At 35.3% G+C, this 24,013-nt stretch overlaps 2 protein-coding genes and 1 pseudogene across 3 annotated transcripts in view; all 3 read right to left on the bottom strand.

Moving 5' to 3' along the window:
- The window catches only part of LOC116541637, a 45,842-nt gene extending 40,553 nt beyond the window's left edge, over window positions 1-5,289 (bottom strand). Inside the window, exons 1-3 of the mRNA XM_032265953.1 lie at window positions 4,929-5,289; window positions 2,076-2,180; window positions 1,483-1,533 (exon numbers count right to left, since the gene is read on the bottom strand). Coding sequence (XP_032121844.1) covers window positions 1,483-1,533; window positions 2,076-2,180; window positions 4,929-5,019 — 247 coding nt within the window. The 5' untranslated portion in view covers window positions 5,020-5,289. The remainder of the gene's footprint in view (window positions 1-1,482; window positions 1,534-2,075; window positions 2,181-4,928) is intronic.
- Window positions 5,290-7,705: 2,416 nt separating this feature from the next.
- EFCAB13 (EF-hand calcium binding domain 13) overlaps window positions 7,706-24,013 on the bottom strand; it is a 237,660-nt gene continuing 221,352 nt past the window's right edge. The window contains exons 47-49 of the mRNA XM_032265955.1: window positions 15,118-15,222; window positions 10,671-10,772; window positions 7,706-9,157 (exon numbers count right to left, since the gene is read on the bottom strand). Of these exons, the coding sequence (XP_032121846.1) occupies window positions 8,976-9,157; window positions 10,671-10,772; window positions 15,118-15,222 (389 nt within the window). The 3' untranslated portion in view covers window positions 7,706-8,975. The remainder of the gene's footprint in view (window positions 9,158-10,670; window positions 10,773-15,117; window positions 15,223-24,013) is intronic.
- LOC116541642 lies at window positions 22,753-23,985 on the bottom strand (annotated as a pseudogene). Its single transcript, XR_004264881.1, has one exon. The product of XR_004264881.1 is annotated as an ADP/ATP translocase 2 pseudogene (transcript).

Genomic DNA, 24,013 nt, shown 5'->3' on the forward strand with positions numbered 1-24,013 from the left:
TGGAACCTCTGATCTCAATGGGCACCTGATGCCAGTAGGATCGCTCCTGTATAGAGTATCTGACAACCCCTGTTGGAGGGTCTAACCCAGTTGGGTGGCATTAGCAGCAGGACCCGTTTAATGAATAACTTTATCCCTTGGTGGAGAGGGTATGCTTCACTAGGGGAAACCCACTCATCTGTGCTGCCGATTCCTCAGAACTGCCAGGGAGAGAGGCCAAGTCTGCTGGTCTGCAGAGACTGCGATTACCCCTCCCTTTAGGGATTCAGGCCCAGAGAGATCCGAATTCTGCCCCTGAGCCTCTAGCTGGAGTTATTGGAGATCCTGCAGGGAAGTCACACCCAATTAGGAAGGATGCGTCAGTGTTAGGCCTGCAGAGGCACTCTGGCCGTAAGCTGTCACAGCTGGTATGTTGCCTCCCTGGTGCCAGGAGGGGAAAAGCACAGCCTGGAGCTATAGAAATGGGTGCCACCCTTCCCCCACCCAGGGAGCTTAGCAAGCTAGGCAGTTGCAAGTCCCAGTGCTGGCTGCTGCCCCTCCCATAAGGAGCTCAAATGGTTTAGACAACAGGCAGCTGCAGCTGGTGCTGGCCATCCTTCCCCACAGGGATTTCAGTAGGCTTAAGCAGATTCCAGTTGAGAGGCTGTAAGAATCTGTGCATTCCAAGGTTGGGATGCTAGGCCCCGGTGGCATGGGTTCATAAGTGGGATCTTCCAATCTGTGGGTTGCACAGTTCCATGGAAAAAGCAGTTTCCCTGGCTGGGTAGCAAGCTCACTCACTGCCTACCTTGGCTGGGGGCAGGGGGTTCTCCTTTCCCATGTTGCTTACAGGTGGGCCACCACACCACACTGTTCTTCCTTCTCTCCATGAGTCACACCAGCCTTCTAGTCAATTTTGATGAGAGAACCTGGAAACCTTGGTTGCTGGTGATGGATTTACATGTTTATTATGGTTTTTTTTTTTGATGGACACCTCTGAACACTCCTGCTTCTAATCAACCATCTTGGCCCTGCCCCATGAATTTTTTTAAATTTTAATTTTTGTGAGTACTTATTAGTAGGTGCCAATATTTATAGGGTACATGTGATGTTTTGATACAGCCATGCAATGTTTAATAATCACATTACGTAAAATGGAGTATCCATTCCCTCAAACATTTATTCTTTGTCCTATAAGCAATTCAATTAACATTTTATTTAAGTTAAAAAAGTAATTTCCCTTTACTTTTTGTGGTGTAGCCTTGGCTGTAATAATTTCTTCTGTCAAAGTTTGAAAAATCCCAAGAAAGCATGGGAATTCTTTCTGAGTTACACCATAAGAAGTGATCTCTTAAAGTAGAGGGTAAAGTATAAAAGAAACAAAAGTATGTAATAACATACATGTTATGTGGCAGGATGCACAATTTAATCACAAGGAAATTACGTAAATGCCAAACATTATCATCTTAGATTAATCAGCATTATATTAAGCATCTCCCTTACCTTTAAGAAACTTTATAGCATCCAGCAATCTTTTCTGATAGACCTTTCCATCTGTAAGAAGAAGCATCGTTCAGATCACACAAGAGGAATGTGGGGCTTTACAGAAAATACAAAACCAGGAATTTCAGAAAGACATACTTTATGAACTACCTTAGAAATTTTCTAACTTACTGAAAATCAATGAAATCATACACAGTTTGGAGAAAGTTGTAACTTTATTAACACAGGCAGTTAATACTGCAACTCTACCATGACAAAACATATCCTTTCTTCTTATTTTGTGATATTTCCATTTTCCCCTATTAGATCACTCCCTTTCCGTTCTTTTTCTCATTTATTCTGGCTTAAATTTTTGATCTTTCAGTAGAATCAAAAGTAATAAAAGACATAACTGAACACTGATGCCAGAAAACATGATGATACAATTGTTGATCCTCAAACTAAAAGTTGAATGGCACAAATAACCTTTTAAAATATAATGGGGTCATTTTTTATGGGTCATAGATTATTTTTAAAGTTATATAATTTTAGAAGTTTTCACAATTTAACAATAAGCTTCCCTGGAAGACTACATTTTTATTTGAAATACTCACCATCAACTGGCAGATTATTTACCAGTTCTGTGAGTTCTTTATCTGTAAGCTCTATCCCCATGTTTCCTAGAATTGTTTTCATGTCATCGACATCAACTTCCTCTCCTTCAAACACATAGAATGGTAACACATGAGATTTTAAAGGACTACCTAATTATTCTAAACAATAATTACATCTTCTATTAATGCTAAATAAATATCTTTGATTAATCTGGAAAAGGTGATGTTACAGGCTTATTAATAAAACATGCCATTTATGTTTTGTTGCTAAAACATTGATAAGTCAAAGATAAAGTCTAGGAAACTGGACACAATAATTTCATTAAAAAAAAGCTTAATTAGAAAAAAAAAAAGCAAACTTAGAGGCATCACATTACCTGACTTCAAACTATGCTATAAGACTACAGTAACTAAAACAGCATGGTACACATACAAGAACAGACACATAGACCAATGGAACAGAATAGAGAACCCAGAAAATCAACAGCCACCTGATCTTCAACAAAGTCGACAAAAAGAAACAATGGAGAAAGAAGGCCCTAGTCAATAAATGGTGCTGTGATAACTGGCTAGCCCTTTATCAGAATGGTAGTTGTCAGCACAGGCTAGCTATATGCAGAAGAATGAAACTGCACCTTTACCTTTCACCATATATAAAAAGTAATTTGAGATGGATTAAAGATTTAAATGTAAGACATCAGACTATAAGAATCCTACTTTGGGAGGCCAAGGCAGGAGAATTCCTTGAGCCCAGGAGTTCAAGACCATCCTGGGCAACATAGTGAGACCCTGTGATGGTGTGTGTCTGTAGTCTCAGCTCCTTAGGAGGCTAAAGGGGGAGGACTGCTTGAGCCCAGGAGGTTGAGGCTGTAATGAGCTCTGACAGTACCACTGCACTCCAGCCTGGGTAACAAAGTAAGACCGTTTCAAGAAAAAAATCCCAGGCAACAACAAAAAAACCCCTATCCGCATCCTAGGAGAAAATCTAGGAAATGCCATTCTGAACACTGGTCTTGGAATATAATTTATGACTCAAAAAGCAATTGTGACAAAAACAAAAATTGACAAATGGGACCTTATTAAACTAAAGAGCTTCTGCACAGCAAGCAAACCCATCAGCAGAGTAAACAGATGACTTATATAGAATGGGGGAAAATATTCACAAACTATGCATATAGCAAAAGTCTAATATCTAGAATCTCTAAGTAACTTAAAGAAATCAACAGACAAAAACAAATGATGCCATTCAAAAGTGGGCAAAAGACCATTTGCTTTTCAAAAGAAGACATACATGCAGCCGACAAGCATATGGAAAAAAAAATGCTCAACATCACTGGTCATCAGAGAAATACAAACCAAAGCTACAATGAGATATCATCTCACACCAGTCAGAATGGCCTTTATTAAAAAGTCAAAAACAGCAGATGCTGGCAAGGTTGTGGAGAAAGGAGAATATTTACATACTGTTGGTTGGAATGTAAATTAGTTCAGCCACTGTAGAAAGCAGTTTGGAGATTTCTCAAAAAACTTAATACAGAATTACCACTCAGCTCAGCAATCCCATTACTTGGTATTTATCTAGAAGAAAATTAATTGTTCTACCAAAAAGATACAGACACTCCTATGTTCACCACAGAAAATGCATGGAATCAGCCTAGGTGCCCATCAATGGTAAAGAAATTCTGATAAAGAAACTGTGGTACATACATACCACAGAATACTATGAAGCCATAAAAAATGAGATTATGATCTTTGCAGCAACATGGATGGAGCTGGAGGCCATCCTAAGCAAATTAGTACAGAAACAGTATGTTCTCACTTATAAGTGAGGTAAACATTGGGTACACATGGACATAAAAAGGGCAAAAATAGAACTAGGGACTACTAGATGTGGTGGGGAGAGAGACATGGGTTGAAAAACTACCTATTGAATGCTAAGCTCACTTCCTGGGTGATGGGATCATTTGTACCCCAAACCTCAGCATCACACAATATGCCCATGTAACAAACCTGAACATGTACCCCCTGAATCTAAAATAAAAGTTGAAATTATTTTTAAAAAACAGCTTAATTTAAAAAGACTTTAATAACAGGAACACCTATAAAATATGTGTAAAGAATTGGAATCATATACATTTAGTATTTATATTTACTTTATAAATAACATTTAGTATTTATGTGATCAGTAAACAGTTGATTACATGTATGAAAAGTATACTCTCAAGCATTAGGGTTTCCATTGCTAATTTTCTCAGTATTCATGGCTGAAGATAATTATAAGGTTGAATAAGAATGAACTTCGGCCACATGTGGTGGCTCACGCCTGTAATCCCAGGGCTTTGGGAGGCTAAGGGGGGCGGATCACAAGGTAGAGAGATTGAGACCATCCTGGCCAACATGGTGAAACCCGGTCTCTCTCTACTAAAAATATAAAAATTAGCTGGGTGTGGTGGCATGTGCCTGTAGTCCCAGCTACTTGGGAGGCTGAGACAGGAGAATCACCTGAACCTGAGAGGCGGAGGTTGCAGTGAGCCCAGATGGTGCCACTGAGCTCCAGCCTGGTGACAGAGTGAGACTCCATCTCAAAAATAATAATAATAATAATAATAATAATAATGAACGTGGACCTTTAATCAATCAAAAGGCTTAACAAAACAAGTGAAAATAACTGTCTGATATTCTTAGTCATAAATCTAGAATTCTTTTTTGTCCTTAAATAAAGTGTGTTTTCATGTGCTTTGAGCAGTCTTTTAAAAACAAAATATAGTTCTTTTAAAATGTTTAATTTAAGAAAAGTAAAATGAGTTCACTGAAAAAATCAGAATAATATATATTTGGTCGCTTCTTCCTCACCTGTAACAGCTTCTACAGTATCCGTCAGGTTTTTCAGATCAACATTCTCGTAGGCTGTAAGATAAAGTTTAACAGAGAAAAGCAATAACATGGACTCTGAAAAAAGACATATAGTACAGGAGGTTCTTTTTATGGAAGATTTATTGTTGAATGATCAATGAAAATAAATCCAGTTAAAATGAGGACCAAGATTTAATAGTAAATAATAAATAAAAATGATATAAAGGTTCAATAGCAATGAATACATGCTGACTTTTAAAAGTATGTTATGGTATGATTTCCTGGCAAAATTATATCACTACATACTATAGCATCTTTATTTTTATTTTATTTTATTTATTTATTTTAGATGGAGTCTTGCTCTGTTGCCCAGGCTGGAGTGCAGTGGTGTAATTTTGGCTCACTGTAACCTCTGTGTCCCGAGTTCAGGCGATTCTCCTGACTCAGCCTCCCTAGTAGCTGGGCTTACAGGCAACAGCCACCACACCCAGGTAACTTTTGTATTTTTAGTAGAGACAGGGTTTCTCCATGTTGGCCAGGCTGGTCTCGAACTCCTGGCCTCATGTGATCTGCAGGCCTTGGCCTTCTACAGTGCTGGGATTACAGGTGTGAGCCGCCTTGTCCAGCCAGCATCTTTTTAAACTTTGAAACATATAAAAAGTAATTTTTGCAAAAGTGATTGACCTTTTTCTTGAGGATTCTTCTAACTCCTTTGAAGTCCAAATCATGCTATTTTAAATGGCCTTTCAAGTCACTATTCACAGGGAATTTTCTTCAATTATTAAATGGTCTAATTCTGTCAGGTCCATACTTTCAGTGGCTTTGTGTCCGATTTGAGCAGTCCTCCAACTTTACTTTCACTTACTCATTGAAATTATGCATATTTCTCAATATGTGTAAAGATTTTTATCTTGCATTGCCTAATGTTCATGCAACAGGCAGAGAATAGTGTTAAATTAGGAACTAATTACTTATGTGATCAGTTTAGTAATCCCCTGAACCAAATGGTGGCTAAGAACTCAACTATATTTCAATAGTTTTATATCATTGATATCTATCTTAAATTAAGAAAACAAAATAAATCAAGTTTAAAACTTATAATTTAAGACATAGTTTGTATAATAAATTAAAAAATACACAAGCATACAGGGAAAAAGTAAATAATTCCTTCTTTCACCTCTTCTCATTTTCATTGCCACATCCACCATTACTAACAGTTTGGCATATATCCTTCTAGACTTTTCTTGTGCTTATAAAGGTATTTTATATACATATATAATACTACTATAATATATATATATAGTTATATATATATAGTTTTTTATATATATATATATAGTTACATATATACATATATAGTATACTCTCACTCTGTCTCCCAGGCTGGAGTGCAGTGGTGTGATCATAGCTCACTGCAGCCTCAACCACCCTGGGCTCAGATGATCCTCCCACGTCAGCCTCCTGAGCATCAAGGGTTGCAGGTGTGTACCCACCATGCCTGGCAATTTTTGAATGCTTTTTGTAGAGATAGGCTTTCACTATGTTGTCCTAGGCTCAAGTGATGCCCCTGCCTCGGTCTCCCAAATTGCTGGGACAACAGGTGTGGGTCACTGTGCCTGGCCTAAAGGTATACATATTTTTAAAAATCAATAATACAATATATATTTCTCTGTAACTTATTTATTATGGTCACAAAAAAGTAAAAAGAAAGCACCTCAATATCTATTAGTAGAGGAATGAGTTCTGGCCAAACAAATTGGGTTATACCCTGGATTGGCAACAATAGTATATGGATCAGTGATGAAAAACAGGTTGTAAATCCTAATTTTATAAAACAATAATTCTTCCCCTCCTCACCAGCAACTGTGCCCTACCCCATGATGCATAAAGAAAGTAATTGCATGTTTTAAAGAAATAAAAATGAAGAGCCTTGTTTGTTTTTTTATGGGTTCTTCTGATGGCTATTCAAATGTCTTTTGGGCAACAACTCATTTAAAATTTTGAAATAGTCATAATTAATCCTGCAAGCTCAGACTGTTTAAAATCACAGTGTTTCTCAGGTTGGGCATGGTGGCTCATACCTGTAATCCCAGTGCTTTGGGAGGCTGAGGCGGGTGGATCATTTGAGGTTTTTCAAGACCAGCCTGGCCAACATGGTGAACCCTATCTCTACAAAAATGCAAAAACTAGCCAGGCTGTGGTGGTGCACGCTTGTAATCCCAGCTACTTGGGAGGCTGGGGGAGAAGAATCACTTCAGTCTGAGAGACAGAGGTTGCGGTGAGTGGAGATCGTGCCACTGCATTCCAGTCTGGGTGACAGAGTGAGATCTTGACTCAAATAAATAAATAAATCAATCACAGTATTTCCCATAATGCCCATCATTACTCAGGAGATCTTTTATCATATCAAGTTCCTTTTCTCTAAGCTTGACTTCCATGACTTCCAAGATAGCATCCAGATTATTTACATTAACCTTTCCTTGTTTTGAACATAAAAGCAAAGGGAGAAAAATGAAATAACTCTAAAATATTAACTATTTTCAATTCTAATATTCTAAAATATTAAAAGTATATTGATAATATATGTATATTATTATGTTCAACTAACAGGTGTTAGTTTTAAATGATTATATAGTCATTGAAAATGACTATATTATCTGTAAATGACTATACAGATAGTTATAGTACATGACTGTACTATCTATATATGTATATATATATATATATATATACTATGTACATATGTATACTATCTATATATATATATATTGGCTGTCAAGTTTCTTATACAACTGAATATTAACCCCATATATATGTACATATATACACATATATAAATATTTACTGTCAAGTGTATGTATATTTATATATATGTATATATATACAATTGCTGTCTGGTGTATATATATTTGCTGTCATAGTAAATGACTGTCTGTATAGTAATTTAAAAGAGAACAACTTTATAACCTTTATAACAATTGCTAATATTTTCATGAAAAGAACAAAAGTATAGTAGATTTGTTGATTTGTTCTACTCCACAGAGGTTAAAAGCAGAGTTAAAATTAGAACCTGTTTCCTCAACCCTTAAACATACCTACCCATGGAAAGGTTATGTGGTGCAGGGGTTAAGCAACCATAACCTGAGAGCACTAATCTATAATTTCTACAAAAAAGAGATTGTATGTTTCCTAAACTCTCACTCTCAGATTTTCACCATTTCTGGTCAAATTTTAGAATATATAGCCAAACATTTCCCTCACTCCCTTCTTCCTTCCCTTCCTGTCTTCCTGTGTTTCCTTCTTTCTGTCTGTCTATATATCTTTCTTTTATTTATGTTCACAGGAATGGTTTTTCAGAGAAAGTTTGAAAATTACAAAGCAGTAGAGAATTTCCTTCTAAGATAAAGTATAGGCTATTACCAGAAAAAATAGAGATGTGTCACAATAAGCAAAATAAAATATTCTATTAACATAAATTTAACACTTTAAAATTTTCATATATGTTCTCATTGAGCTTACTCACGCTTATTATACGTCACATCTTTCAGCAACCTATTTAGGAACACCTTTCCATTAGCTGTAAGAAAAGGTACAATTCAGATCTCTGGGAAATTAATAATGGAGATTCACCAAAACATTACAAATTAGAGAACTGCAGAAAGATACATTTTAATGATTTGCTTTTAAAATTAATCTATTTTATAGTCACACAATATTGACATTTAAGAATGGAAATACACAGTGACAAACCTATTCATTCTTTGGTATTACAGACATTTATTAGTCTGTCTCTTCTATGTTGGAACACTAAAACATGTATCAAATACTTCCTTCTTCTTTCTATTCTAGTGTTGTTCTATTCCTCTCTTTTTCACTGCTCAGATTGTAAACTTAATACTAACCTGAGGGAGTAATATTTGTCACCTAGACAACTATTTGACAACATAGAGATGACTCAAATTGTATTCGAAGAGGTAATGACAATTTCTTTTCAAGTCAAAAGTGCCTTTCTATTAACCTATGGCATTTTTAGGAGAAATTATCCTATTAAAAGATTGAGAGCTGCTTACACAGGCCCATTAAATTAAGTTTCCTGGAAGGCATGTGGCATTTACGTGGCTTACCATCAATGGGCAATGTTTTTAGCAGTTGCTTGTGCTCCTTATCTGTAAGCTCGATCCCCATGTGTTTTAGAATACTCTGTAGATCACCAGCATCAATCTTTTCTCCTTTAAAAAAATGAAATATTCTTAAGTAAAGTATTAAGGAACAATCAAATTATTTCAAGTTATGTAAAAGTACACTTGTGCTGGTATAGCCTTTTCTCTAATACAAGGATGAAGAGGAATGAGAATATGAGATTTCTTGATAAAAATACGGAAATGGGAAACTGAAAATAGAATTTATCTCTTAATATGAGTAAATGGGATATATTCTTAATACTGGGAATAATACCAGATAGCACAGAAGAAAATTTGGTCATGTAATTATTAAGATTAGGATGGTTAGTATAATAAGGTATACAAGAAAGTATGACATGTTTTATATTTGTTAAAACTATGTGGTTAGATGCTTGCAGTGAATTTATTACTTTGATGCTTTTAATGCTTCACTCTGCTATTACTGGGTCCATCTAGTTTTTTTGGCCTATAAATACCGGTGAAATCATTTTATGGGAAGAAAGTACTAAAGAATGTAAAATGTTATCAAGAAATAGTTTTTTGTTTTACCGATAGAATACAAATACTGTTAATGTGTTAGTCTGTAAATGTAGATATTTTGTCAAAATATTGAAAAGATGTGAATTTATGTTATGAATATAATATTAGAAAGATACTATTAAAAATTTTAGTGTAAACAATTATTTGTTGCAAATCATTTATAACAAATGCTTACCAGTAAAAGCTTTCACTTCATCCTCCAATGCTTTCAGAGCTACTTGATTATCAGCTATAACACAAATGCATAATTTGAAGCTCATAAAATGTTATATCATAAGAATGTCTTCTCCCTCTATGGTTTTAACACCTAGTAGGAGCAGTTATTAAGTATACCGGGCATTTTATTAAGCACTTTAGCCATTTGATAAATATTTACTCAGAATATGTAATGAACATGAAGAAACAATTATAAATATTGAAAATAAACTTATTTAGAAAATGTAACTTTGACTTTCTAACCCATAAAATAGCAAATCTTATATTTGATAATGGAAAGATGGAATTCAAAAGTGGCTTTTTCCTAGGGGCCAGGTTTCTTGTCCTCAGAATTTGGAAAGCTCTTGTATTGATCATGCCGCTAGTACTCAAAATACTACATTTCCAACTTTGTTACTCTGTCTTATTTGAACTTTCACTATAAAAAGATCTCCTTTCCAGCTGGGTGTGGCGGCTCACACCTGTAATCCCAGCATTTTGGAGGTCTAGGTGGGTGAATCACCTGAGGTCAGGAGTTCGAAACAATCCTGACCAACATGGTGAAACCCCATCTCTACTAAAAATCCAAAAATTAGCTGGGTGTGGCAGCAGTTGCGGTAATCCCAGCTTCATGAGAGGCTGACACAGGAGAATCGCTTGAGCCCAGGAGGCGGAGGTTGCAGTTAGCCGAGATCACACCACTGCACTCTAGCCCTGGAGACAGAGCAAGACTCAGTTAAAAAAAAAATTATTTTCCCTTTCCTTCTAATGCTAAAGGTCCATAAAACATAAAGCTCAAAAAACCAGTGATATCTAGCATGCTCACCACCGACTGGTAGGCTTTGTTTCAGATCTTCAAGTTCTTTATCCGTGGGCTTGATTCCCATGTTGTCTAGAATGGTGTCCAGGTTTTTTATGTCAACCTTCCCTAATCAGAAATAGACAGCCTGTGAGGAAAATGCAGTGACTCAAAAAAAAAAAAAAATTCTAAGTTTTTTTTTTGAGACACATACTCATTGAGAATCTGAGAAAAGCTGTGGATCTTATATCTCCACAAATATGCATTTTTATAAGCTGGGCATTAGGATTTAGGAGGATGTGCTAAAGACCATCCATGGACCTCATAAGTGTTCATGAAATCTAGCTTTAAAACATCTGTTCTACACTGAAAAAACTTAATTCCTATGCATCTTGATTATACTTTTCAACATAAAGAGAAAAAATTCATTGAATCAAATACATAAATGAAATTGACAATGGAATTAAAATTAGGATCTTTTCTTTAAACCAATTAACTGATCAGTGGATGAAAACTTGGGGCAATAATTAACATATTTTTGACCAATACATAGGATTAAAAAGTAATCTCTCAATACTACTATTACTAATGATGATGATAGCTAATATTTACAGAGATGTATTTTTTTTTTTGGTACCGGACATCATACCAAACATTTCATTTATCTTTTGTCATTTAATCTCAGAAAGATATCAGACAACAGTTACCTAAATTCCTTATATAACTAGCTCATCTTTTCATTAACTTTTTTGACATGTAATTACATCTTCCCCACTAAGTTTATAAACTCTAAGAGAGTATGGGATACATTTCTAAACAATATGGTTGATTATCTGGTTAAATAAAGATAAATCTGTTTTTAAAAAATCACATGGAATCTATGTGTTGGAGAGGTTGCAGGATTCACAATGTAATCATTAGTGAATGACATAAAGGCCAAATGAGTACCATATATTCATCTGTCTTCTTATTACATTTCATTCACATTTAAGGTACTTCATACTACTCAGCACTATGTTTTTTCCCCAACATTTTATAATAAGAAAAGTTCCAAACATTCAGAAGAATTGAAAGAATAGTACAATGAACCAACACCACTTACATGAAATAATATTAACATCTCACCATAGTTTACTTTTTCTCTCTCATAGTGTCTTTCCATATGTATGAGTATATATATACTCTTTATATATATAAGAGAATATGTATAAATATGTTTTTCTTCATGAGTATATATATAAATACATTTTTCTTCCCTCAGTCATTTGACTGTAAGTTGTGCACATCATAACTTAGTATCCCTAAACACTGCAGCATGCAATTAATCTAAAAATAGGATATTCGCCTATGTGACATTGTTGATAAATATATAGCATAGTCACACCTAAGAGAATTAACAATAATCCCTTTGTATCATCTTACGTCTTGTTCTTATTTTAAAATATTTTTCTTAAGTGTCCCGCAAGCATCTGTTACAGCTGTTTCTGTCAAAGGCTCATATTGCATTTAGTTATTCTCTTTGTCTCTTTAAATCTAAAAGTTGGCTGGGCATGGTGGCTCACTCCTGTAATTCCAGCAGTTTGGTAGGCTGATATGGGCAGATCACTTAAGGTCATGAGTTCGAGACTAGCCTGGCCAACGTGGTGAAATCCCGTCTCTACTAAAAATATGAAAATTAGCCAGTGGTGATGGTGCACACCTGTAATCCCAGCTACTTAGGAGACTGAGGCAGAAGAATCACTTGAACTGGGAGGGGGAGGTTGTAGTGAGCCAAGATCATACCACTGCATTCCAGCCTGGACAACGGGGGAGATTCTGTGAAAAAGAAAAAAAAAAAAAAGAAAAAGGCTCCCCACAATTTCTTTTTAACATTGAACACTGACTTTTTAAAAAGACTAGGCCAGTTTTCTTGTAGGATGTCTCACATTCTGAATTTATCTAATTTTTTTCTTTGTGGTATTATTTAACCTGCTTTTTATTCCTTATATTTCAAATAAACTAGAATCATTATGGAGTCATGGAATTTTTTTCCAATGATATATAGCAAATTATAGGCATTTCTTTCTCCCTCCCTCCCTGGTTTTTTTTCTTTCTTTTTCTTTTTCTTTTGAGATGGAGTCTCGCTCTGCCACCCAGGTTGGAGTGCAGTGGCGTGATTTCAGCTCATTGTAATCTCTGCCTCCTGGGTTCAAACAATTCTCCTGCCTCTGCCTCCCAAGTACCTGGGACTACAGGTGCATGCCACCACACCTGGCTAATTTTTTTGTATTTTTAGTAGAGACAAGGTTTCACCATGTTGGGCAGGCTGGTCTCGAACACTTGACCTCAGGTGATCTGCCCGCCTTGGCCTCCCAGTCCTTCCAATCTTTCTTTTAATGCTTAGATTGTGGTAAATGTGACCAGTGGTAGTCTATCCATGCTGACTCCTGTTTTTTTGGACATGCACACTTTAATCTTTGAATGCTTCTTTGCTTTCTGAATATATCCCACACTCACTTTGTACTTTCCCTACCTCAGATCCAGAAGCAGCCTTTCTCCAAGGAGCTCTGGGGCTCTTTTCAGTATGGAAATTATTAAGAAACAACAATCTGAGGACTAGATGTTCTCACCAAAATTAAGCTGTCATTGGTTTTCAAATCCTTTAAAATCCTTTTTAGGAATGTAAAGGAAATTCCTATTTAAAACAAATAGGCAAGCATACAAACAAACCACCATGATTTTGTAGTGATAGTTGTGGTTCAAATTTCACAATTACATGTTTTTCATAACTTTTTTGATTTTATACTTGTATCTTTTCTTTCCAACACTGAAATATCTTGAAAAAAGGCTGAAATGTCTTGGTTCCTTTTATTTATCAAATATTTAATATTTGTTTTACTCTGTAACTACCTGTAATAGTCACAATATTACACTTTAATATTATTATTAATGATAAAAGTATTAACTGAAGTTTAAGATTCCTTTGAAGTTCTTTTTATACTTAATATATATTTCAGTAAGTACTATTATATGCCTCAAGGAGGACTTTCTGGGTGGAATCTATTTGTTAATCTTTGAGCTTCCTCAATGTGGTTACATGTATCTCTCACAAGGCTTGGTATATTTTCAGCTATTTCATTTAACAGGTTTTCTGTGCCTTTTCCCGCCCTGTCTCCTTTGGAACTCTCATAATTTGAGTATTTGTTCATTTAACGGTATCCCATAAGTATTACAGGCTTTTCTCACTCTTTTTCATTCTTATTTCTTTTTTTCTCTGAGTGGGTAATTTCAAATGACTTATCTTCAAATTCAGATATTCTATTGCTTGATTAAGTTTGTTGTTGAGCCTCTGTACTATATTTTTAAATTTTGTCTACTGAATTCTTAAGCTGCAGGATTTCTGTTTGGTTCTTTTTTATGATTTCCATCTCTTTATTGAATTTCTCCTTCATATCATGAATTGTCATGATTTCATCAAACTGTCTCTGCATTTTCTGGTATCTCATTGAATTTCCTTAAGATCATTATTTTAAGCAATTTACTGATTTCCTTTTCACTGGTGTCTATTACTAGAGAGTTAATTGTTGATTATCATTAACTGTGATAGAAATAGAATTTCTTCTTGGTCTGTCGCCAGGTTGGAGTTCAGTGGCGCCATCTAGGCTTACTGCAAGCTCCGCCTCCTGGATTCAAGTGCTTCTCCTGCCTTAGCCTCCGGACTGGCTGGGACTACAGCCACACACCACCACACCTGGCTAATTTTTGTATTTTTAGTAGAGATGGGGTTTCACCATCTTGGCCAGGATGGTCTTGATCTCTTGACCTTGTGATACACCTGCCTCAGCCTTCCAAAGTGCTGGGATTATAGGCATGAGCCACTGTGCCTGGCCCGATAATTAAAAAAATAAAAACTTTTACTAGAGATAATTTTTAAAAATGTTTAGTAGAGGTCTCACTGTGTTGCCCAGGGTGGTCTCAAATTTCTGAGCTCAAGCTCTTCTCCTGCCTCAGCCTCCTCAAATGTTGGGACTACAAGCAAGAGCCACTGTGTTTAGTCACCCATTTAAAGTGTACAATTGTATATGGTGTTGTTTTTTTAAGCATATGCACAGAGCTAGGTGAATATCATCACAATCTAATATAAGAACATTTTTATTACCTCAAATTTCATCTCCATTAGCCTATAGTAACCAGCCCCTGGTAGGGAATCTAAACTACTCTCTGTCTCAATTGATTTATGGATATTTCATATAAATTGAATTATACAATATGTGGTCAGTCCTGTCTACGTGTTCAGCATTCCTTTAAATTCAAATTTAAAGGAGTCGCTGACATATGTTCATAAAACTACAAGAATATCACCTTATTTTCTTTCTGAGTTCATTTCCAAGTTTTTATAAATGTTTTCTTAATGGCAAACTTTTTTATAGAGGTGATTATATAGATGTTCACATTCTCATGTTATCTCTATCAGTTCAAAAGTTTAAATGCTCACCATCAACAAGTAAGTTCTCTATCAAGGCTTTACTTTCCATTCCTGTGAGTTTCATCCCCATGTTTTGCAAGACAGTGTCCGGTTCAGTGACATCGATAATCCCTCCTTGGAAAAAAGAGGGGAATATAAGCAAATTTGAATAACCATAAAATGTGACAAAGGCTACGAATTATTGTGTATTATGGATATAAATTTCACCAAGAAAACTAAGGTCCAGTGAGGTATGTTCAGCTGAACAAAGACTGTCAGTAATAAAAGTATAATTAAAATGTCTACCCGTGAGCTTTTTTTAGGAAGGGGAAAATAAGTTTATATAATTCATTTTCAAAGGTTATGGCATACCTACTAGACCATTTATAGAAATAGCAAAGACAAAAGTCACATACAACCAAGAGTAGGGAAGTATTATTCTTGTTTCCTGAACTAAACAATTTTCTCTTCTCTGAGTAAATTTATCGAATAATTTTGAATAGTTTCTCTCATTTTTTTGTTAAATTACAAAATATTACAGGGATGTAACATTTTGATGAAGATACCACTGACATTTATGTATCCCATCCAGCTTCAGGAATAAACACTATTGTTGTAGTAAAAATGTCCTGTGAAACTCTCCTTATCTTCAGCCCTATTATTCTCTCACCTTTGCCTCATGTGAACCACTGTCTTAAATACAGTGTTTACAATTCCCATGTACATTGTACATGCACATGTGAAGTAGTTTTGCATAAATTTAAAGTTTATATATCTCATATCATAATGTGAGTTTCCTTTGCCACTTGCATTTTTAATTCAACTTTTTTCTTTTGCTTTTTAAAAAAGATTTGCCTGTGTTGAAACATGAAGCTCTTCTTCATTCATTTGCACTACTGTTTATTATTCTATTATAATGTTATTCCAACATGAATTGATCCATTCTCCCGTAGATGAATGTTGAGGTTGTATCTGATTTTTTGCTATTACAAGAAAAGGATGTTAATGAGCAATAATAAATCATCTGAGGGTAGAAAACTCACTGCAACAGTAAGTACACAGAAAAAGAGAATATTACAACACTGTAGCTGTGGTGTGTAAACTGTTCTTTTCTTAAGTAGGAAGACTAAACAATGACCAATCAAAAATATAACTACAACTTTCAAGACATAGTACAAAAAGATATAAATAGGAACAACAAGAAGCTTAAAAGCAGGGGAATGAAGTTAAGGTGTAGAGTCTTTATTTGTTTTATTTTTGCTTGTTTGTTTGCTTCTGCAAAAGTGTTAAGTAGTTATCAGGTTAAAATAATGGATTATAAAGTAGTATTTGCAAGCATCATGGTAACCTCAAACAAAAAAAACATACAATGAATACACAAAAAATAAAAAACAAACTAAATCATATGACCCCAAAAAAATCACCTTCACAAAAGGAATATAGGAAGGAAGAAAAGAAGAAAGAGAAGACCACAATACAAACAGAAAACAAATAACAAAATGGCAGGAGTAAGTCTTTACTTATCAATAATAACATCGAATGTAAATGAACTAAACTCTCCAATCAAAACATGTAACGTCACTGAATAGACAAGAAAAAAAAAAAAAGACACACTGATCTGTTGCCTACAAGAAATACACTTTACCTATCAAGACACACAGACTGAAAATAAGGGATAGAAGAAGATATTTCATGCCAGTAAGAAACCAAAAAGAGCAGGAGTACCTATACTTACATCAGACAAAATAGATTTTAAGACAAAACTATAAGAGACAAGATCACTAAATAATGAGGAAGAGGTTGACTCAACAAGAGAATATAATAATTTTAAATATATATGTACCCAATGCTAGAGCACCCAGATATACAAAGCAAGTACTATTAGAGCTAATCAGAGAGATGGACTCTAATACAATAGTAACTGGAGACTTCAACACCCCACTTTCAGCACTGGACAGATCTTTTAGACAGAAAATCAACAAAGAAACATTGGATTTAATCTACATTATAAACCAACTGGATCTAATAGATATTTACAGAACATTTCATCCATGGCTGCAGAATACATGTTCTTTCTTCAGCAAATGGATTATTTTCAAGGATAGACCATATGTTAGGCCACAAAACAAGTCTCACAACATTCAAAAAATTGAAATAATACAGAAGATCTGACAACAATGGAATAAAATTAGAAATTCGTAACAAGAAGAATTTTGGAAAATGTACAAATACATGGAAGTTGAACAATATGCTTCTGAATGACCATGGGTCAATGAAGAGATTAAGAAGAAAATTTTAAAAATTCTTGAAAAAAATGATATGGAAACACAACATACCACAACCTATGGGATATAGCAAAAGCAGTACTGAGAGTGAAGCTTATCACTGTAAGTGCCACATCAAAAATGAAAAACTTCAAATAATCTAACAATGCATCTTAAAGAATTAGAAAAGCAAGAAAAAATCAAACCCAAAATTGGGAGAAGAAAAGAAATGATAAATATTAGAGCAGAAATAAATGAAATTGAAATAAAGAAAATAGAAAAGAACAATGAAACAAAAAGTTGGTTTTTTAAAAAAAGTTAATCAACAAACCATTAGCCAGAGTAACTAAGAATAAAAGAGATGAAGTCCAAATAAATAAAATCAGAGATGAAAAAGAAGACATGATAACTGTCACCAAAGAAATTCAAAGGATCATTAGTGGCTACTATAAGCAACAAAATGGCAATACATTGGAAAATCTAGAAAGAATGGACAAATTTCTAGACACATACAACCTACCAAAATTGAACCATGAAGAAATCCAAAACCTGAACACACCAGTAACAAGTAATGAGATTAAGTCATAATAAAAATTCTCCCAGCAAAGAAAATCCCTGGATCTGATGTATTCCCTGCTAAATTCTACCAAACATTTAAAGAACTAATACCAACCCTACTCAAAGTATTCTGAAAAATAGAGGAGAAGAAAATACATCCAAATTCATTCTACAAGGTCTATATTACCCTGATATCAAAATCAGACAAAGACACATAAAAAAAGAAAACTATAGACCAATATCACTGATTAATACTGATGCAAAAATCCTCGACAAAATATTAACAAATTGAATTTAACAATACATTAAAAAGATCATTCATCATGACCATCTGGGATTTATCCCTGGGATGCAAGGATGGTTCAACATATGCAAATCAATTAAGGTGATACATTCTAATAGCAGACTAAAGGACAAAAAACATATGATCATTTCAGCTGATGCTGAAAAAGCATTTGGTAAAGTTCAACATCCCTTCATGACTAAATAAACCCTCAAAAAACTTGAGATAGAAGAAAAACATAACTTAACATAATAAAACCCATATATGACAGACCCACAGCTAGTATAATGCTGAGTGAGGAAAAACTGAAAACCTTTCCTCTAAGATTCAGAACATGATGACAAACATGCCCACTTTCACCACTGTTATTCAATACAGTACTGGAAGTCCTAGCTAAAGCAATTAGACAAGACTAAAGAATAAAGGACATCCAAACTGGAAAGGAGGAAGTCAAATTATCCTTGCTTGTGGATGATATGATCTTATATTTGCAAAACACACAGAATTTTTGTTACTGATTCAATCTCTTTACATGTCATAGGCCTGTTGATATTTCTTCTTGAGTTATTTTAGGTAATTTGTGTTTCTAGGAATTTCCCCATTTCATCATGGTTATTATACTGTTGCCATACAATTGTCATAATGTTCTCTTATAAACCTTTCTATTTATGTAACTTTGGTGGTAATGACCTCACTTTCATCTCTGATTTTAGTTATTTGTATCTTTTCTCTTTTCTTCTTTGTCAGTCTAGTTAAAGGTTTGTCAATTTTGTTAATCTTTTTGAAGGATTCAGTTTTGGTTTCATTAATATCTCTATTGTTTTTCTACAAAATGTCTAAGTGTTATTTATCTTCACTTTAATCTTTATTTCCTTCCTTGTACCAGCATTGTGTTTAGTTTGCTATTCCTTTTGTAGGTTCTCAAAGTGCAATGTGAGGTTATTGATTTGAGTTCTTCCATCTTTTTTAATGTAAGTATTTATATCTACAAATTTTCCTCTGAGTCCTACTCTCACTGCATTCCACAGTTTTGGTATGTTGTGTTTTCATTTTCATCCATCTCCAAGTATTTTTCCTAGTGCCTTTGTTCCACTTTCAGTCCTGTAGCAGTCACTTTCTAGTGTAGCATCACTTTGAACACTTGCGATCTAAACCTTGGCTCAGAACTCAGAGCATGCCCCCAACCCCATAGACTTCTGCCTTACATCCTACTCAGCCCTCTTCTCACTGGCACTATGCCCATCAGATTCCATCCACTTCAACAGCCTTGAACTCTAATCTACAACTGCCTCAGCTCCGTGTGACAACTGCGTTCTTCCTGGGCTTTAGCTTCCTAAACTGTGACTGGAAAATTGTCCTTAGGCTCACTTCATAATTTTTTCTTCTCTCAAGGATCAGAGTCTTGTGCTTTCTGTTGTCTAATCCTTGAAAACAGTAGCCTTATGTATATTGTCCAGTTTAATAATTGTTTACGGCAGGAGAGCTAGTTATTTCTTAATGATCCACAGGGAAGATCCTGGTAACAGTTTTTTTTAAGTTTTAATTTTGCTGAAACATACATCAATGCTCTATATATGTAAATTGTCTGTTAATTATGTTGTTCAAATATTCTTGATAAATTGTGATTGCTTATTCTAGCAATTTCTGAAGGATATATGTTGTTATCTCTATGGTGAGGATTTATTTCTCTATTAGGTTTTGTCATTCTGTGCTTTATATATTTTGAAATTACATTATTAGGAACATAAAAATTTAGAACTGGATTATCTTCCTCATGAATTAACTCCTTTATCATGCTACAATGTGCTGCTTTATCTTGCCATAATATCTACTTAGCTTGGTATTAATTTACCAGTTTTATTTTCATTTGTGTTTGTATTATGTATCCATCCTTTTTCTTGCAACTTTTCTTTATATTTAAGATGTGTCTCATATAAGCAGCATATATTATTTTAAATCTAAACTCACAATCTTTTTGTTTTAATTTGAATATTTGTCCCATTTATATTTAATATAATATTTTATTTTAGTTAAATCAACATTTACTATTTCTTTATTTGCCAACTTGTTATGCTTTCATTCTCTCTTTTTAAATTTACTTCTTCCCTTCTCTTGAATTATTTTATTTTTCCATTTTTCCCTTTATTAACTTGTTAGTTTACACAGTTAGCTCTCCACATCTCTGGGTTCCATATTTACAGATTCAACCAACCACAGGCCAAAAATATTTTTTTAAATGGGTGGTACCTGTACTGAACACATATCATTTACATTGCATTAGGTAATAAGTAATTTAGACATGATTTAAAATATATGGGAGGATGTGAATAGGTTACATGCAAATACTATGTCATTTTATATAAGGGAATTGAGCATCCATGAATTTTTCTATCTGTGGGAGGTCCAGGGACCAATCTCCCACAAATATCAAGGAGTGATTATATATTTTTTTACTATTCTTTGAGTAGTTACCCAAGTTTATGAAACTCATCCTTGATTTTTAAAAATATAATATAAATTAAAGATTTTGCCACATTCCAGGTTAGTCTGTTTAACCCAACTCTTGTATCTCCTTTTGTGATTTGATGACTTTTTGTGCTGGTGTGCTTTGATTCCTTACTTTTAATATTCTACATATCTGCTACAGGTTTTTTCCTTTGTGATTACCATGAGGCTTAAATAAAACATCTTATAACATCCTATTTTAAGTTGATGACAACTTAACTTCAATCATATACAAAGGGCTGAGTATGGTGGGTCATACCTGTAATCCCAGCACTTTGAGAGGCCAAGGTGGGCAGATTGCTGGTGCCCAGGAATTCAAGACCAGCCTGGGCAACATGCTGAAACCCTATCTCTACAAAAAATAAAAAAAATTAGCCACGTGTGGTGGTGTGCACCTGTAGTCCTAGCTACTTTGGAGGCTGAGGTGGGAGGATTGCTTTGAGCCAGGGTGGGCTCTCAGTTGCAGTGAGTTCAGATCACACCACTGCACTCCAGCCTGGGCAATAGTAAATAAAAAGACTTTATGCTTTTACTTCCTCCCCATCACATTTTAGATGATTGATATTATGGTTTATATATTTTTGTATTGTGTTCCCTTTAATAAATTATAGTTATAGTAATTTTTAATATGCTTTATTTTAACTTTTATACTAGTATTGAAAGTGATTTACCTACCACCATTAGAATATTAGAAAATTCCAGATTTGACTATATATATTTACTTTTATTAGTAAGTTTTAATCATATGCTTTTATGTTGTTAATTAGCATCCTTACATTTTAGCTTAAAGAATTCCCTTAAGCATTTATTGTAGGGCAATAAATTAATAATAATAAGATCCCTCAGCTTTTGTTTATACAGGAAAGTATTTCTGTCTCCTTCAGCAGCTTTGCCAGATACAGTATTCTTGGTTAACAGATTTTTTTTCTCTTCATATTTTGAATATATGATCCCATTATTTTCTTCTCTACAATATTTCTGCTGAGAAATATTAAGCTCCTAAAAGCCAACTTTCTCAGCTACTATTGGTACACTAAGGATTGTTGACATTAAGCCCCCAAAAGCACCATTGTTAGTCTTATAGAGACTCCCTTATATGTGATAATTTACTTTTCTTTTGATGCCTTCAAAATTCTTCTTCTTTGGCTTTTGACAATTTAATTATAATGTGTCTTGATGTAGACCTCTTCAAATTCAACCTATTTTCTGACCATTAGGCTTCAGGAAGCCACTGGCTGGGCTCCCTGGTTGGGCATGTCTGCCAGCAGAATGCAGTGCCATCACCAATGTCAGCACACTGTGAACCATGTATCCCTTTTTCTGTTCCTACCTGACCCAGGTTGTCTAGCCCTGCCAATTCCCCCATTGGTCTCCATGAGGTAAGACAAAAGTTGGCCCACTTAAAATTTTCCAGAACACTGGGGAAGCTTGATGTTCACTTTAGGATCTCTTTTCTCACTAGAGAAACCATCAGCTCAGGGGATCCCTTTTGGTGTGGTGCTATGCTACAACAAAATGAAACCTTTCCTCTTACCTTTCTAATATAGTTTTCCTCCATTTTTGTATGCCAAGGGGATGCATTTTAGCCTTGTTCTCAGGTTCTGAGATTTTTCACAAAGGCATTCTTGTCTGTGGATAGTTGATAACTGGTGTTTCTGTGAGGTGAACTAGAGCAGGGACCTCTATTCTGCCATCTTGCTGATGTCACTCTCCAATATATTTAACATCTAACTACATGTCTTTAATTGGTACATCAATAGTACTGAAAATGAAGCAATGATTTGATAAAGATATCTTTTAGGGAATGAGCTTTCCATAGGACAATGGTGAAACAGTATGCAACCCATGGCAAAGTTATAACTAAATGGCATGCAAGACATATGAACAAACATTTTTATACATAAGAGACAGTGTTCAGTAAGATGTTCCTAGGGAATATTGTTTTGTATTATTGGCCCATGTCTAGCTTAATATATTCTATTTTAGTTCCTTTAAAGTAAAGATAACTTTGTGATTTACCACACTTCAATTTTAATTCAATTTTTTCTTTTTTTCTTTTTTTTATTTTAGATATTTTTATTTCTCCAAATTTGTTATTTATCAGGAGTGACTGAAATAAAAAATATAATTGAGTCCCATCATCATCATGGAAATGGCTTTAAGAGAAAACTGGTCAGATGAATATTATTGCTTCCCATTTTCAACCAGTAAATAGTTGCCACAGATAAACTGACAGCCAGGAGTCTGCCGAGAATGTTCAAGATACATTATATAATACAACATGCCTGTTCACAGGGGGAAAATTCCCAGAAAATAACTTATGTGTATTTCTTGATTTCATCATACAAGACAAGTACAAAAGCACCACCCATGCCTCTGAGAACATTGGACCATGCACCCTTGAAGAAAGCTTTGCCTCCTTCATCACGAGCAATCTTCCTCCAGCAGCCAAGTGTGCCTGTGTACATGATGTCAGTTCCTTTGCGCCCCGACTGCATCATCATGCGGCGGCGAACAGTTTCAAATGGATAGGAAGTCAACCCGGCAACAGCAGTGACAGTCTGTGCTATCATCCAGCTGATAACGATGTGAGTGTTCTTGGGATCCGGAAGCATTCCCTTTGTAGTGTCATAGATACCCAAGTAGGCAGCTCGGTAGATGATAATACCCTGCACAGACACGTTAAAGCCTTGGTACAGGCCCTTAATCCCATCAGATTTGTAGATCTTAACCAGGCAGTCGCTGAGGTCTCGTAATTCCCTTTCAGCTCCAGCTTTACCCACATCTGCTGCTAGATGGGTACGGGCAAAATCAAGAGGGTACACAAAACGCAAGGATGTGACCCCAGCAGCACCGCCTGATGCCAGATTCCCTGCAAAGTAGCTCCAAAACTGAGTCCTCTTGTCCGCACCACCCAGGAAGATCTGCTTGTATTTATCTTTGAAGGCGAAGTTAAGAGCCTGGGTGGGGAAGTATCTGATGACATTGGCCAGGTTACCGCGCCAGAAGGACAGGACTCCCTGCTCCTTGGGAATACGGACCACGCAGTCTATAATGCCCTTGTATTGCTTATCTGCGGTGATCTGCTTGCTGGCATGCTGTACCTGCAGCAGCAGCTTGACCCGCTCGATAGGCGCTACCGCCGTCTTGGAGATGGCTGCGGCCACTCCACCTGCCAGGAAGTCCTTGGCGAAGGACACAGCGGCATCTTTCATGTTGAAAGGAACGAGGAGGCAGGCTGCTGCAGGACAGGACTGGGCCGGGAACTGGCTTTGACTCCGGGGCTGCGGGCCAATTTTTTCTTTAAGACAGACAA

Source organism: Sapajus apella, unplaced genomic scaffold (genome assembly GCF_009761245.1).
Source record: "Sapajus apella isolate SASKATOON/1434 unplaced genomic scaffold, GSC_monkey_1.0 scaffold153, whole genome shotgun sequence".
NCBI lineage: Eukaryota > Metazoa > Chordata > Mammalia > Primates > Cebidae > Sapajus > Sapajus apella.